Raw genomic sequence first — 17,475 nt, forward strand, 5'->3', positions numbered from 1 at the left:
AATTAGGTATTCACACGTTTCATATTTTAGGATTTCTTATGGTCAGACTTGTGTTTTAGTGTTGTGCCTTGACAAGTATCTCTGGTTTTCCCGTGACGAGTCTGCGCAGCTGATCTGAAATGCGCACACCAGACTGTGAATCGGGACGAGGGGGCACAGCAACTTCCCCGCACCCGGGATACAGTTCTGAGGAAGTCGAGCGACAGATGGCGCCGTCCTCCTTCTGCTCCAAGTAGGAACACAGCACCATCTGTTCAAATCGACTGATCGGACACAGTGACACTTTTGGGGAGGTCGTCGAAGTGAAGCCGAACGATGTTACGACACACAAATACAGATCTGACAATAAGAGGTGCTAAACTCATGAAGACGGAACTGTTTTAGCGCTTTTGTAGTGTGGAATATGGCAATAATGATCCAAACCAAAAGCTTGTCAAGGTATTTTAAAATGAAAAAAGCAGCATTTACAAACAACAATAAAAGTCTTGAACCAGGAGATTTGCACATCGTTGCATCCGTATATTGTAGTAGAATCCTTTATTGTTTGAAGGACTGTGCTAACTCAGAAACCCTTTCCAAGAGCCCTCCATTCTGAGGGCTCCAGTCTGAGGGCTCTTGTGAGTGACTGCCCAGCAAACCCTCTGCACATTTATCGTCCAGCTCCCTGTACCGTGTCCTCTCTCTCTGACCGGTCTTCCCAGGGGACAGCCAACTCCAGCAGGGCCGCTCGCTTTGTTGTTTCTGACAGCGCGACCTTGTGGTGGTCGCCGCAAATGTTACCCGACCCCATAGGTTAAACGTGAATCCAGCCTGAAAGCCTTGACGTCCACAGAGTCCGAGTCTAGAAGTCAGCTGGTTTTAATGTCAAGTTTAAAGATGTATTCAGTTCATTGGACTAGATTTTTTAGGCTTTCACACTGATTTCAACACATTATTTCAATAAATCACACTTAAATATGACCATCCAACACTTTTTGCTTCAAGGATGGATCATTTTGAATTGAAACTATAAATGGCATTGAAACCAGACATAAAAAAACAAGAAACAATTTAAACTCTGAAAATCCCTTAAGCTTATGCACTGTAGATGCTGCTCAGTTCTGCAGCGTAAGGTTTCCCTCATTCACTTGGCAGAAAAAGACACACAATAGGCAGGTTAGTGGGAGGGGAGGATTTATCAAAGCAAATAAAACGTCTCGCGGTTCCCGGCCGCTCGTGCATAAAATGCCATTTGAAGGTCAGGGATATCAATAGAGAAAGTTATTTAAAGTGGCCAATAATCGCTGTTGTCGCAGCGTGAAGTGCCTCTTGAAATACAGAAGAGCGGTGTTTGTAAAGAGGCAGGATCTAATTCAGCTTTTTCCACCGCCATTTATCATGACGCAAAATGTCAAAGAAGGTGATCTGCACTTAGAATGACCCGACGCCTCAATGTCACCGCCAATGTTCTTACGCAAGTCAAAGTAGCTTTCACTTAAGTTATATTTTTAATGTTTCCCTTTAGAACATACACACTTAGATATATTCTTTATGGAACATGTCAAGTCACTTATTTAGTCATTTCTCCAATTTGATGTATTATTCTTTCACTTAACAGTCAAATCTCGTTGGGCATAAGCGAAGCCACAGCTGCCCTGGGTCTGAGTGACTAAAAATGGCGTCATTCTGCACCATTGGCCTCTCCAACCTCAGCTAAAAACAATTACATAATCATACACAAAAAGGTGTCTTGCCCAAGGAGCTGGCGTAGGAGTGGGATCTGAACTATCAACGGTGAATCTTTATCTAAAAAATGTAAGAGTCTGGTTCCTGTTTTCACATTTTTAAACATAATTGTACTTCTCTGCGTAGTTTCTGGACTGCATGCGTTTACTCCTACTCGAATAATACATCTGACAGTGTAACAGTACTCTTCTCTCCTCTGTGAGTACAGTAAGTCTACAAATGCCAAAGCGTTATGTTGTCAATATTAAATGTTTCTTGCTTTGCTCCTTCAGATGATTTACGTTTTTCCCATTTTTTTGTCTAGCCTTTGAAAACATCAGACGTCGTCCTTCCAATTACACTTTGCCTTTGTGCTCGCCGGTGGAACAATGGCTAAAGGTGTTGCACATTGTTGCTACCACAGCATCAGTGTGAGTTTGCAGAATGTCTATACCCGCTCTCTCCCCATTTTAGCAACCTCTCAGCCAATAAGATCTTATAAAAACAATTACATTAACTTCAAATTCTCCATCAGATGTTACGGACATTTATTCTAACTGGAGTCATTTCTTTGACCACTAGTTTGCACTTTGACTTGAGTATTACTATTTAGAAGTAACATTACTCTTACTTGAGTACATTTTTAAACACTCTGTTAAACACTGACCTTTTTAAGAATGAAAAGGGTCATTAAGGTGTATTTTCTGGAGATGTTTTTCCTGAAGTAAAGCATCAAACTCGACTCCACTGATAAGTTTAATCCCACACTGAACATTTGAACATTTCCAGCCAACCAATAAAATCTCCAACCTCCACCAGAAAAGAAACAGAGTGCACTTTTCAAACCCCCAAAGGTCAGTTTAGCATAGAGCGACTCTTTTACAGCTCTCACGACTGAATCCAGACTCGTGGCTTTACCTTGCCGAAGCTGCCTTTGCCCAGCACCATGAGGAAGTTGAAGTCGTGGATGGTGACCTTGTGCATGCCCGGGCTGGGACAGTGCACGGGCAGACAGGGGTGCAGTGAGATGGAGGAGGGCGACAGGGGCACGCGGGTGCTCTCCGACAGGGGCACGGGGACGACGGGAGGCAGGGGGCACGGCGACAGGGCATCCGGCTGAGGCTCCTGGGACATAAAAGTACACATATTCATTCAAACGATACAGGTCCACCAGGGCTAGTCTCACTAAAGCAGGAATACAATACAAGTTATTTCTAATGGCAGAGGATCCTGACCCAAATACACGAACGCGCATTCCAGTTTGAGAAACACCGGTCTATATCTCTGGATATTTGTTTTGTTTCTATTTCTATTTTTACTTGATTCGAGGAGAAATATTTGCAGTGGAGCAAGAAACCTGCACTTAAGAAGTCCAACAAGACGAAAACAGTTAGAGGTACTATTTTTCAGACAATATGCGTGAAATAGAAGTATAAATATCTTAAGAAAACTCGTCATGATAGAAAAGAGGCCAAACTGGCAGTGCACAGGCTGATTTAGGCAATATTTTGAGTAAGAATTCATGTTTTTCAAGGTGTTTTTGAGCTGTAAACATCCTAGTAAAATAAATACAAGATAGACATTCCAGGAAGTGCAATAACATCTCATTGGAGACAAGCAGGTGGCATAACAGAAAAGTTACATTGTGCACCTTTAAGTTTGGGCTTTTCTTGTTGCACAGAGATGAGTTGTAATTTAGACCTGGTTTATAACTGGAAGTCATTTTGTTCTGGCATTTGGAAAGCCAAATATTAATTGAGGCTGCATGAAAAGTTTAACCAAACCAATCTTCATTTAAAACTACTGAAACCAAGATTCAACGTTCAGAATTCCAGTCATTTAACATCCATATTTCTTTTTGCAGAGCAGCCTGAGCGCCGCCGCACTAAAGCTAGAGCCGGGACATTATTTATTATCTCATTATTTAGCTAACGGCTGCAGCATAAATCTCCGCTAGTTTTTTTAGTCGACTCGTGAGCTGAGGGACAGTTGGGAATCGTGACCAATTGCAAGTGGTGACAGATGTTGTTTATTATATGCAGATAATTTTATGCCAAAAAAGGTAGCGCCGAGGCCCCAGGATAAATGGTTATTAGCGTGGAGAAATGGTGCTCGTGTCGACGGTCCAGGAGGGGTCATATTTCCCATGCAGACATTTCCATATAAAAGGCAGAAAATCGTTTAGGTTAATGTCTCTTTTACATTTAAATACATGTGTCCTCAATACTCAATGTTTTACCCAATAACAGCGCATATTGTTATTGCCTAATGTTTTACACAGATTCCCTTCCACAGCTCATTTTTCATGACTTTTCTTTTAGTACTTTACAACTGTTATTTATGCACTTGGTGATAATTATTGTACATAAGTTTGATGTGTTGTGTAACTTTTTGGCAGTGGACAAAGCTCATCATAAGACTTCATGATTAAACTTTTCTGAAATACATAAAAGTCTAAAAGTATTTATTATGTAATGTAAGGGTTAAGACAGAGCCAACACAAGATAAAACCCTGGACTAAATCTGTAAACCAGGTCTAAACTCGGCCTAAATCAAGACAACATCCTGTCTAAACTTGAAAAAAAGAAGATGATTAAATTAGGTTTAAACAAGGACTACACCAGGTCTAAATCAGCACTGAACTAAGACTAAAACAAGTCCAAACCATGAAACATCTTCCTTCAAACAACAGAAAATGTAAAATAAAACAATACAGATAATACTAAACCAGGTCTAAAACTTATAAAATAGGACAACACCAGAAAAACAGAATAAAACTAAGGTCTGACCAACAAAAAACAAAACTAGTACTAAACCAGGTCTGAACTAGGACTACACTAGATCTAACACTAGGATTAAACCAGGTCTGAACTAGGACTACACTAGATCTAACACTAGTATTAAACCAGGTCTGAACTCGGACTACACTAGATCTAACACTAGGATTAAACCAGGTCTGAACTCGGACTACACTAGAGCTAACACTAGGATTAAACCAGGTCTGAACTCGGACTACACTAGAGCTAACACTAGGATTAAACCAGGTCTGAACTAGGACTACACTAGATCTAACACTAGGATTAAACCAGGTCTGAACTCGGACTACACTAGAGCTAACACTAGGATTAAACCAGGTCTGAACTAGGACTACACTAGATCTAACACTAGGATTAAACCAGGTCTGAACTCGGACTACACTAGATCTAACACTAGTATTAAACCAGGTCTGAACTCGGACTACACTAGATCTAACACTAGGATTAAACCAGGTCTGAACTCGGACTACACTAGAGCTAACACTAGTATTAAACCAGGTCTGAACTCGGACTACACTAGAGCTAACACTAGGATTAAACCAGGTCTGAACTCGGACTACACTAGAGCTAACACTAGGATTAAACCAGGTCTGAACTAGGACTACACTAGATCTAACACTAGGATTAAACCAGGTCTGAACTCGGACTACACTAGAGCTAACACTAGGATTAAACCAGGTCTGAACTAGGACTACACTAGATCTAACACTAGGATTAAACCAGGTCTGAACTCGGACTACACTAGAGCTAACACTAGGATTAAACCAGGTCTGAACTAGGACTACACTAGATCTAACACTAGGATTAAACCAGGTCTGAACTCGGACTACACTAGAGCTAACACTAGGATTAAACCAGGTCTGAACTCGGACTACACTAGATCTAACACTAGGATTAAACCAGGTCTGAACTCGGACTACACTAGATCTAACACTAGGATTAAACCAGGTCTGAACTCGGACTACACTAGATCTAACACTAGGATTAAACCAGGTCTGAACTAGGACTACACTAGATTTAACACTAGGATTAAACCAGGTCTGAACTAGGACTACACTAGATCTAACACTAGGATTAAACCAGGTCTAAACTAGGACTACACTAGAGCTAACACTAGGATTAAACCAGGTCTGAACTCGGACTACACTAGATCTAACACTAGGATTAAACCAGGTCTGAACTCGGACTACACTAGAGCTAACACTAGGATTAAACCAGGTCTGAACTCGGACTACACTAGATCTAACACTAGGATTAAACCAGGTCTGAACTAGGACTACACTAGAGCTAACACTAGGATTAAACCAGGTCTGAACTCGGACTACACTAGATCTAACACTAGGATTAAACCAGGTCTGAACTCGGACTACACTAGATCTAACACTAGGATTAAACCAGGTCTGAACTCGGACTACACTAGAGCTAACACTAGGATTAAACCAGGACAAATCTTTTCTCACCTGGAGATCTGGGTCGGGCACAGGGATGTTGTAGTACTCTCCTTCGTCCTGGGCCAAAAGTTTGAACCAGCCGCATATGGGCCGTCTGAAGATCTCGCTCACGCCGAACGACAGCGCCCCCATGAAGTCATTACGGGAAGTGCGGTCCCAGTCCCAAACCTCCACCGACAGGCGGCGGTCCCACTGGTGTCCGCGCACTGAGCTGGAGCAAAGTAGAAACACAAACTCAACATCCCAGAGGTGAGAAAGTGCCATTCCACTCAGAACGCACACAAAGACGAGCTTGTGACAAAGTATATGATACAACTATAGCGACTATAATTATTACTTTGTTTGTTAGAAACTATAAATCACTACAAAAATCATGTTTGTGAACAAATTAAAAGATTTAGATACTGATGACACGGGTAAATTGTTTCCATCCAAGCAGATGTATACTGTATTTGAAATATTTAGATTTATTTGATATGTTTAGCTTTATTATTATTCATTCTTGTATGTTGTCCTAGCTGGTGATTTTGGTTCACTGAGAATGGCAATAAACCATTTCTGATTCTGAGTTTTGTTTGTCAAACGATGAATTGAGTCAAATGCACTTTAAGGAGATTAACAAATTAGAGCTGCAAGTTGATGATCGCAACTAATCGATTATTGAAATAACTAAATACATAATCAAATAATTGTTAACAGGCCTATGCTCCTAAAGACTCAAATTGAGCAGAATTGACTAAAAGCCTCATATTCACAGACCTATTGAAATCTTACTTTTGAGTTATGAGGATTTTGGATATTTTGCTTGTAAATAAGTGGCTATGATTTAACTTGTTCAGTATTTTAAAGTCATTCTTGCTCAAATACACAAAAACCAGTCAATGTATCTTTAAAAACAATCCAATCCAAGCTTAAAAACACCTGGCCTTTCGCAGTGCACGAGGCGTAACTTTTTAGTTCAAGTTCACGGCAACTCACAAGGTGAAGCTCTCATTCCACACAGGATTGAGAGTGGAGCGGATGGTCTTGGTCTTCTGTTTGCTGTGGCTCTTCGGGTCGGGAATCAATTTGAGTTTAACGTAGGGGTCTGACAGGCCATTAGGGTCCATGGGCATCAGGTTGCGAGCTTCTCTCACTGAGAAGAGAGAGCCGGTGATTAGAAACGACAGCCCGGCCAAACCCTTCATTACCCGCGTAACTATGCCTTTGTTTTGGGCCCCGGCCTCTCACTCACACACCAGAGACGGACTGTGGGGGAGGCGAAGGGCCCAACACCTCCATGTCCTTGATATTCATGTTTTTAACGTGTGTTGTTTGATTTTGGCTGCAGAACTGGGCTTCAGGGTGTTTCGTTTGCGAGCTGGTCTGATCCACAGACTGTGTACAGAGGTGGGCTAAGCTAAGCTGCTAGTTGCTCTTGAAATAAATGCGATGTACACGTATGATGACCAGGCGGCGGCGTTCTCACCCGTGACGTAGATGTCCTCTTTCTCCCCGCGGATGGTCAGGTGGATGCGTCCTCTCTTCTCGGTGTGGTCCTGACCGCACAGACTGGGAACACTGGTCTCGCAGCGCCGGTGCACGTTCATGTCACAGCCTCAGAAACACAACACAAGACACACTTTGATTTAACTGAGCAGTAACTTTCACCCACTATTGAGGTCTCAGGAGTCAAGGTCTAAAGAACGGATTTACTAAACCAGATCCTCACCACGACTTGAACAAACCAAACTGTGTCTAAATCAGGTCTAAAAGTCAGGAAACATTGACTAAACTAAGAAAACCAAAATGACAAAAATGTATATATTGAAAAAAATATTCTTCATATGTCAATCCATCAAAAATGTGTTAAAACATGTACCATATTTTCCGGCCCAAAAATACATAATAGAGAAGAAAAAAACATTTATAAGTCGCGCCTTATGACGTACACTAATTCGTGACTTATGACGTACGTAATTCGCACTGGAGTATGAAATGTGGTTGCAAGTGTGAAAATAACAAATAATATCACATATAAGTCGCTCCGGAGTATATATATAAGTATAAATATAAGTATAAGTCGCACCCCGGCCAAAACTATGAAAAAAGGTGCGACTTATAGTCCGGAAAATACAGTATTTAAATGTATTCGTTGGGGTTTGATTATCAGACAAATGTGAAATGTCAGCTTTGTCATATCTTCAAAACAACATTCACACTAATATGTACATTTATATATATGGACAACACCAGGACTAAACACGGACTAACCCGAGTTAAAACCAGGTCAAATCCAGGCTCTCTCGCAGATCCAAACACAACACAAAACTATCACTCAGAATTATTCATCAAAGGCTGTTGGCTTCAGAAAGTAAAATAGTCTTGCTGCAGCCGGTGGTGTCAAGACGCTTCATTATCTCCATGGATGTTTCTGAAAGCAAAGGTTCTTTTTTATTTTATTTTGGGTTGTTCTTGGATACTTACAAAAATAACAGCTTTGGTTCAAGAGGCTTTCCAAATCAGAGATCATAGATTTTTTTTTTTTACTCAACCAATCAATCAAATCATTTAAGGAATTATTATTGGACTTAACGGTTTGCAGTGTTCTAATCTAGAAGCAGTGAAGTACAAGTATGTGCAGGGAGTGGCAGGGTCCTTCACAGTTCGATACGATACACAATACTTGACTTATATTACGCATGATAGTATGTCACTATTTTACAGACATTTTTACAGTAGTGTTTCTTTATTAAACCACAAACTGAACAAACTCAATGGCAATAAACACATTTGAATGATCAAAACTGTAAATATGTCAAATGTTTGTGTAAACAAGAAGCAACAAAAGTGTAAAACTGTCACAAAATGATTCTGTAAAATGCACTAAAAATTACTCATGGTGATATATCAAAACAGCAGCCCAATATATTGATACTGTATCACCACATTTAGCATGACGATACATCAGTGTTTCAGTGTTCAATGTTCACAGGATTCTCGCTCTATGTTTTTTAAAATAGAGCAAACCCCTTAAAGAAACTCCCTCACAAAGTGTCAATTTAGACTGAAAACTGTTCCAAGCTGTGGGAGCAGCATAACCGAACGCTTCCCCAAATCAGTCACACTCGAAGGACAAAGAAACAATCGTTGTCATGTGACCGCAGGGCACTTTTCTGGCGTCAGGTCCGCCACCTCCAAGTAGATGTTACTGCTTTGTTCCACAGTGCAGCATTAAACACAGCATTTTAACACAGGTTTTCTATTGCTCAAACAAGCATTTTGACTGTTTGCAGGGTTACTTCTTCACAGATCTGACCAGTAACTTGGCTTGGCAGCAGCTTTTATCCATGGAGGTAAAGAAGCTTAATATACATTCCTTGGTATATTGGTATATTCCTACTGTGGAATACACCAGGCAAATCACTAATCTCTCCATTAAGACAAGCAGACGTCTTCAGCCTGATTATATTTGTTTGGGATTAGCTCACATACATGTCCTGTCAAATGAAATCTATGAATCCTGCTGCTTTGATCATACTCGTGCACCTTTGTATGCAAACGCAGTGAGCCCGGGTACTTACTACTGCACTTCATGCCCTGGTGTATGAGTCCGTAGAGCAGCGAGCCGCAGTGGTCACAGAACGTGGGGCTGGAGTACGTTTGGATTTTAAATTTGTGACGACTTTTCAGGTCCTAAAACACAGTGAGATCATCTTTAGTATTTGTACAGCTCAGGTACATTGACATACGACACAATATGAATGACTAAATGCACCAGACAGAAGTTAGGGACAACAACACAGACAGGTTTTGTCCAATCAGGCTCATTGTTTGCTAAGAATGATCAGAAAGCTCCAGCCGGACTCCAGCCCAGACAGTTTATTCTCCCATGGTGCAATTTACCAGGGTAAAAAAAGTAGGCAGAGATTGATGAGAACCATTAGCAAACACCTGCAAAGAGACTCTTCCTGACAGTTGTTTCTGCGTGATGCAATAACTGAGTGACAGGAAGGGCTAAGTGGGCGGGGCTAACAGCTTGAACTAAAACCTGCTCCTGACCACTTGGTTCAAAATCAGGCACAGGCCCTTGACCCGGCAACAATCACTAACGCTGACACTGACAGACCAACAACATGACGTCATATGTTATATTATTAATATTATTGTGCAGTGCAGGAACAGACACATGACATAAACAGGGCCTGGCATTCTCTTTTTGCTCACATCAACATCTGTAGCTGTGCGGATTTGACATTTACAGTCACTATTTTTTATTTTTAGTGTTTTAATATTAGTATAGTGCAATAACATAAAAAAAGAAAGAAAGAAAGGACACATTCTTTTTGTGACAAAATCAAATCAAGGACCAAAACAGAAGCAAAATATGGCTAAATTGGCAGAAAATGACTGACAAAATGAAAAGTGTATGATTTTTTACACATTTAAACTTCACAAGGTCACAGGGATTGGTTTGTCTTTACTCGAAGGGACGATTTACAAACGCACAAATGATTAGGATTGCCAAAGTGACCTGTGTGCGGTTGTGAGTGGTATTTATGGAGAGTCTAATTGCATCTGTCCAGTGGGAAAGTGTCTGTACAATGCAGCGTGTGAATGGAAGTGATGAATCATGTTTATCACTCCACAGCTCTGCACAAACGTCTCAGGTGACACCACAACATCCTACAGTCACGATCATATTTAACACATTTCATATTGTTCAAATGCAGATTCATGCTGTCATATTTTAAGCTGCCATCAGATTGAATATATGTTTGTTTGTCCTGGTTTAATGGTTCATAGCTCTGTAAATACTTGTCCACGTCTTCTCTTAGTTATTTGTTTGCTTCAGGAAATGGTGCCATTTTTCAACACCCAAGACATGGTTGTTGTCACTTAAAAGGACTTTCCAAAATCCCAAACAAAAAATGATAAAATTGAACAATATCATATCACAAAGGATGCAGTTTGCAGAAAGCGCGCAGATATGGGAACAAATCAATCTAAAAGTGACGTGTCCATCCCGGAGACACCTGTCATGCTGCAATGTCAAATAAATATGGGAAGGAGTGTCTGGAAGGCCTGCCAATGTGGTCCGATACATTTGGATTTGGCTAGGTGTTTTTTATTTTTATTCCATCCATCCTTCCATTTTTTATTTTTATTTTTTATTTAGTTAATTTTATTGTATTTCTGTAATTTCTTTGTGATTTTAATGCATTTTTCTTGCTGTGTGAAGCACTTTGAATTGCCTTGTGTATGAAACGTGTTCTACAAATAAACTTGCCTTTTATTTATTATAGAATGTCCACCGCAACTAATAAAATATCCTGTCTTTGGAAATCCTATACATCTACAAACGCGTTTTTAAATTCAGTTCGCGCTTCAGTTTATTCTCAAAGGTTGAAGCCCGTGGACTTGTTCGCACTGTGGACTCTGAACAGAAACATGTATTGCAAATCTAGCGCACGATACTTGTCTGAAAGATCGCAATGACAGTGGATTTGTTCTCCAAAATTGTACAGGCGTAGTGTGGATATTTCTTTCAAAAACAGTGAATCCCCTGCAGAGTTACATATATAGGCTGCTGCCCTCCATCTGAAGAGACAACATCATCAATTTCAGCGTGAACACAACCTACAGTGGTCCTTCCCTTTCTACTCACTACGGAGCAGTCACATGGTGTGCGCATGTTACCCTTGACCGCTTTCCTCCCGCTGCTCTGCTCTTTACAGGCTGCAGAGGACACATAGAAGTGGAAAGCTCTTCATGCTATGGATGTTTTCAGTTTGTAAAAGGTGCTAATGTGTCTTTCTCTCGAATACCATACAGTATTGCTCCTGTGCTGTATGGTATTTACAAAAGAAACACACACAAATGTTGAAGAGGGTCTTTTATACTTTCGTACTGGTGAGGAGTATTTAAAACACACACAACTAAACATTTCTCCTTAAAATGAGGCAAAAATATGGCAAAACAACTATTTTCTTAGAGCCTGTGTGCTTCAGTTTAAATTGGATCTCGATTTGATATATTGTGTTTTGGATGTATCTAAAGCTCTATTTTTCATCGTGTTCACGCTTCACTGTGATTGATTGAATCCGCCTGTCACTCACTCAGAGCATGACAGAGGCTGACCAGTAGGAGGAGTGGGTGGGTAAAAGTAAACATGTGTCTGTTTGATCGTAGAGCTAGTTTAAACAGACAAGTATGGAATCACAATATGTCATATCACGATCAGAGTGTTGTATTGTCATACTTTTAATTGTACTTAAGTAATTACTCTAGTCGGTGTAATTACTCTAGTCGGTGTAATACCTCGTTCATCCAGGAGTGTTCCATCATAGAAAAAGACTCAGTTTTAGTCATCTGGACATTTCGACCTTCATCCGAAAGTTCTTCTCAATCTGTGGATCTAGTCTGAGAACTGGGATATTTATCCTAGTCTGGGCTGAATAAGCCCTGCCCACTGGGCGGAGCCTCCTGATAATAGCCTGCACTGTTAATCTATTTGTTTATATGGTTTAAATTTCACCTTGTCATAATCTTCTTTATTACCCCAACAATCCCGTAATTGGTCATCTAAATCATGCCTGCCACTCCCTGAACACTGATGAGTACCTGCTTATCATCTGATTGGCCGGAGCTAATCCCGCCCCATGGCTTCAAAATGCTGTGGTATATTACCGGTAAATTAAACGTTAAACCTCCATCTTTGTTCAAAGACGGATTGTCTTTTCTCTGACTCGTGTCTTCTGTGTTTGGTGCAGCCTTTTTTGTTGTGGCTGTTCAGTCGCTCCAAACGCTCTTTACAACTTTCCTCATTGTGTTGTTGTTGTGGAGCCACAACAGTTTGACAGTGATTTATTATACTTCATTTCATCACGCACAAGATATACTTAAATGAACTCTAGAAAATGGAAGTGGAAGTGATATTGACTCTTGTCACTCTCGTCTCTCTGTAAGAGCTCGATAATTGATACTTTACTGCTTCATCTCAATCAAACGTAATGATAGAAAGTTGTGATGTCACGTGAATCAGAGCTCCGACTGTCGCCTCTCGTGCCCCTCGTCCCATAATCTCTCCACCTTGTCTTTTCGGCCTTGTAAAATGACATTTCATGATTGCGCGTCGCGGTTGAATTACAGCTGAGCGCTGAGCTGATGGATGACTCATTGGGACGTATCGGCGGCAAGAAGCAGCTGGTTAAATATAATGATGATGACACAAAGACACGACAAAAACGGATGTGCGGCGGGAGGAGAGGCTAAGAGTGAGGGATGCGCTCACATCTGGTCTGGGAGCTGTCACCGATCCGGGGCAAGTGAAGGTCACAAACTCGTGGCATCGTTTGTGCACGACGAAACTGCAGACTGAGGAGAGAAGAGGACAAGAGAACGGAGTTAGAAAAGCACAAGCCGGAGAAATGAAATGGTCCCAGAACGAGACTATAGCAAAAAGTTGGTATCTACCTTGACATTGGAATCCTTGTTTGCCAATGCCCCTGAGAAAAGGAGAAAGAGGGGGAGGAGGGGAGGGAAAGAGAGGTAGAAAAAGAAAGGAGGCGGATAAGATAAGAACGATGGGGGTGGAGAGAGTGAAGAAAAAAAGGGAAGGAGAGATTTGTTATGAGAAGTGGAGAGAGATAGGGGGAGAAAGAAACGATAGGAATGAAAACAAAAGAATGGTAGAAAGCAGTATCGGAGGAGAGGGAGAAAGAGAGAAGGAAGAAGAGGAAAGAGTGAAAAAGAAAGGTGAGGTGGCGAGACAGAGAGAAAAGATAAAAAGACCGCAAGGGGTAGATGAGAGGGGGGGAAAGATGAAAAGAAGAAGGGAGAGAAAGGGAAGGGGTGGAGAGAGTGAAAAGTCAAACAGAAAAAGGAAGAGAGACAGAAAGAGGGATGAAGAGAGAGAAAATAAAAACAAAAGAAAGAGATGGAGAGAGTGAGAGGAGATATTCAGATAGGGAATTAAGAAGAGGAGAGAATGGGAGATGTAGGAGGTAAAGAGAGAAAGAGAAAGAGAGAAAGAAAAGAAAGATTGTGTGGGAGAGGACAGAGAAAGAATGAGAATAAAAAATATGGGTAAAGAAGGTAGGGAAAGGGATGTGGCAAGAAAGAGAGAGAGAAAGGAAGAGAGGAGGGAGGAGATACAGAATGAAAATGAGAAAGAAAGAGAGAGCAGACAATGAGAATGAGAGAGAGAGACAATAAAAGAAAGAGAGAGACGAGAAGCGAGAGAAGAATGAAATAGGACGAGAGAGGGAGATGGGTAGAGAGAGGAGCACACAGAAAGAGAGAGAGAAAAGAGAGACAGTGAAGGAGACAGAAAAAAGAGGAGAGAGAAAGGATGAGGATGAAAGCAAGAGGTTGCAGGAGAGAGAGAAAAAAGAAAGAGAGACAGCGTGAGAGAGAGCGGGAAATAAGAAAGTGTGAGAGAGAAAGAGGAAGAGGAGGGGGAGAAGAGAGGGAAAGAGAGGGCGAGAGGAGTATTAAAACACAAAGCGGTTTAATTTGCTGCCGGTGGAAAACAGATATTGGGGGAAATGACAGAGACACGACACGAGGTGCAAAGAGCTGTTACGGGAAACATCCAACGTCATCGAAATGCGCCCGAAAAACCGCCGTGTTCAGACCTTTTAAACCCAAACACGGCTCAACTTTGACGGAAAAGATTATGGAAAGTTTGCCAAAGTCTGCATCAGCACACAAACGCCTGCAGTGCCTTAAAGGTGCACTGCGGAACTTTTCTAAAAGGTCGCCACCTGCTGGTCAGTCTCCAAGGAAACGGTGGCGTGAAACGTATCCGCCAAGTCGTTGTTTTGCGGCTGTTTTTATACCTTCCACGTGCTGGTTTTGCCATCGGCTCGTCTCCATGGAGATAAATACTTGTAATGCCATACTGTGGGACATTCGGCAACGTCCTTGTGTTGTACTAATTACGTACAAATCTCCCATTTGTACGTTGTATTTGTACTGGCTTTGTGTGTAATCAGGCATGTTTACATCAGTTCAGTACATTCATGCACGCTCTCCCTGTTGAATCATTCATAAATAAAACATGAACATCTCTACGGCGACAAGCATGTGGCGTACCCTCGGATAGAAAAGTTACATGGTGCAACTTTACATATTTCTGTGTTTTCTACATCCATTTTCCAATGTTTCGCACCTGAAGAGACGCTGTTCTTTCAGGTTGAGGGTCTGAAACCGCCTTCTGTTCGTGGAAATGTTTATTGCTATATGCTTATTTTGCCTGGAATTTTCCACGATTCATCACAAACGTTGCATTAGCGATCTCCATGGAGACAAGCAGGTTACTCCACCAAAGCCAAGAGTTTTTGGGCGATAACAAAACAACAGGAATAAATTAAAGGGCGCACACTGTGAACGATTCAGGTGATGGATTTGAATAAAACGCCTTAAAACTCGAACAAATCCACCTTTTCCTGCCTCGTGTTCATTGGACTGTACATTCACACACAACCACAGTGACCAAGACAATTACTCCGGTCTCCACCGAGCGCTGCTGACTAGCTTCCTGCCTCTTCTTAGAGCAGTAATTGAATAATTAAAGCCATTGATTGACTAAAGAGTCCACTCAGCAGCGGCCTGTCTGTTTGGAGGATCAGCTTTTTGATGAGAAGCTTCGGAGAAATCAGAGGAAACAAACGGAACCGGTTCAACGACGACAACAATCGCGGACGACGGGGCCCTAAACTGACCATAATCACTCATCACGCCTCGGTTCACCATCTGGCTCGGGAATAATTGAAGATGTTTGGCGGAGGGTAATCGCACACTTCATTTGCATTCATCTCTCGAGCCTCCGCCGGGGCCAGTGCTGCCTTTGACCAGCAGAGAGCGTGAGAGAGCCAGTTTCAGGCGGCCTGGCGGTGCGTTCACTGTGGCCCTGGCAGTAAATATCAAGAGTGGGATTCAGTGGAAAAGGCAGGACTGTGTTAAATTCAATATTGTGCAGTCGTGACCTCTGTCAAAAAGAGTCGCCGTCGCAGAGTGTGGCGTTCTCCACGTGAAGCCCGCCTGAGTGGATAATAGTTCCTTGTCGTGTCCTCTGTCTCCTTGCCCTTCATTTCCAGCTCCTCTTGCACTATTTAAAGGGAACAAGCTGCAGGGATAACAGTCATTTCCCCCAAAATACAGCCTTAAAATGACTCATATTTACAGATGCATGTTCAGGCGGAGGGTCGGTGGAGATGTGTTTGATTTGAGGTGTTTCGCAGCATGGAAGCTCATCGATGAGACGTTTTAAAATGCCATGCAATCAGAAGGTAGGCGAAAAAATGACACGTTGCATTTTTGACTAGCATTGAATCAAAATGCAAAGGATTTTAAGTCTTTATGACATCCAAAGGGGAGAAATGTCTGTTAGTTTGTTAAAAAAGAGGGATTTGAGCTTCACAGAAACTATAATTTGTGGAAAAGTATGTAATTCAAAAAGGGAAAAATTGCACTGTGTTGCCATTTCTGTAAGAATTTGTCCAGTAAAACCTAAAATCCAGCTCAAAAATGCTTAGTGTCTGTCATAAGCTCCCATTAAATAACACAAATAATGTAAAACACAATAATAAATGTGTTTGAACCCGGCTCTGACATCACTCACATGACTCTGAGTGGTTTTCATCTCAATTTGTCCTATTTTATGATATTCTCAGGTTAATCCCAGTTCCTCCATTGAAATCACATTCAGAGATTTAGCATGATTTTATTTCCACCCGGCCGAGTGACAGGTCAGCTCTGCGGAGAGGCGAGTCCGCTCACAGTAAGAATGCACCTCCTTTTTCGAGCATATTTTCAAAACAGCAGAATGATGAATTTAAAGCCGCACTGTGAAATGCAATAACGTTTCCATGGAGACAAGCAAATGGCAGACCCTCCATCAGGAAAATTACACAGCGGCCCTTTAAATAAGTGGCCTTGTTAGTTCTTTCTGATTGTGCAGCAAAAAATTACCATAGCCTTAATAGTGGACTGGAAATAACCCAGAATCCACAGCGATGGTATTCTCCCTGGATGTACACTACTTTCCTCTCTTCATCAGGACTGGAAATAGCGGACGTTCTCGACACTTCTGATGGAGAGTGAATAAGCAGATTTTTATTGCAGTGTTTTTTTTGAAAATGCATATTTATTTGACAAACTAATGGCCACGGCTGGACTGAAAGTATTCGGCCCCAGAGGTTTTGCAGTCTCGGGGAGGGCATCTGGCTTGAAATGGCAATACATGTGTCTGAAAAATGGATATAAAGAAGAATGTAAGATAAAATGTCTTAATAGGGTCTCTGTAAATGCCGAAGGGATTTTATTTCAGTTTATTTGTCATTTGTAGTTTGAAAACCACAACATGTGCACAGTAAAACATTAACTTAAATAGGTTGTATAAGATAATACAGTGCAAACACGGAAATGGTGGCTTTGCACTACATTATATAACATACATTTTACATCTTCATTCATCCATTTTCTACTGCTTGTTCCCTTTCGGGGTCGCGAGTGACTGG

General features: G+C 41.4%; 2 protein-coding genes across 3 annotated transcripts in view; both read right to left on the minus strand.

Annotated features, from left to right (window-relative positions):
* The window catches only part of prkcg (protein kinase C, gamma), a 49,801-nt gene that overhangs the window by 23,902 nt on the left and 8,424 nt on the right, over positions 1–17,475 (minus strand). For both annotated transcript variants that reach the window (XM_072460316.1, XM_072460315.1), the window contains exons 3-9: positions 13,427–13,458; positions 13,245–13,327; positions 9,535–9,646; positions 7,440–7,568; positions 6,950–7,106; positions 5,981–6,182; positions 2,623–2,829 (exon numbers count right to left, since the gene is read on the minus strand). In XM_072460316.1, coding sequence (XP_072316417.1) covers positions 2,623–2,829; positions 5,981–6,182; positions 6,950–7,106; positions 7,440–7,568; positions 9,535–9,646; positions 13,245–13,327; positions 13,427–13,458 — 922 coding nt within the window. The remainder of the gene's footprint in view (positions 1–2,622; positions 2,830–5,980; positions 6,183–6,949; positions 7,107–7,439; positions 7,569–9,534; positions 9,647–13,244; positions 13,328–13,426; positions 13,459–17,475) is intronic.
* grin2db (glutamate receptor, ionotropic, N-methyl D-aspartate 2D, b) overlaps positions 13,249–17,475 on the minus strand; it is a 150,021-nt gene continuing 145,794 nt past the window's right edge. Inside the window, exons 17-18 of the mRNA XM_072460313.1 lie at positions 13,427–13,458; positions 13,249–13,327 (exon numbers count right to left, since the gene is read on the minus strand). The gene's annotated coding sequence lies outside the window, so the exon portion shown is untranslated. The remainder of the gene's footprint in view (positions 13,328–13,426; positions 13,459–17,475) is intronic.

Source organism: Eucyclogobius newberryi, unplaced genomic scaffold (assembly GCF_026437365.1).
Source record: "Eucyclogobius newberryi isolate DKJ021-1_F unplaced genomic scaffold, fEucNew1.0.hap1 SCAF_3, whole genome shotgun sequence".
NCBI classification, from domain to species: Eukaryota; Metazoa; Chordata; class Actinopteri; order Gobiiformes; family Gobiidae; genus Eucyclogobius; species Eucyclogobius newberryi.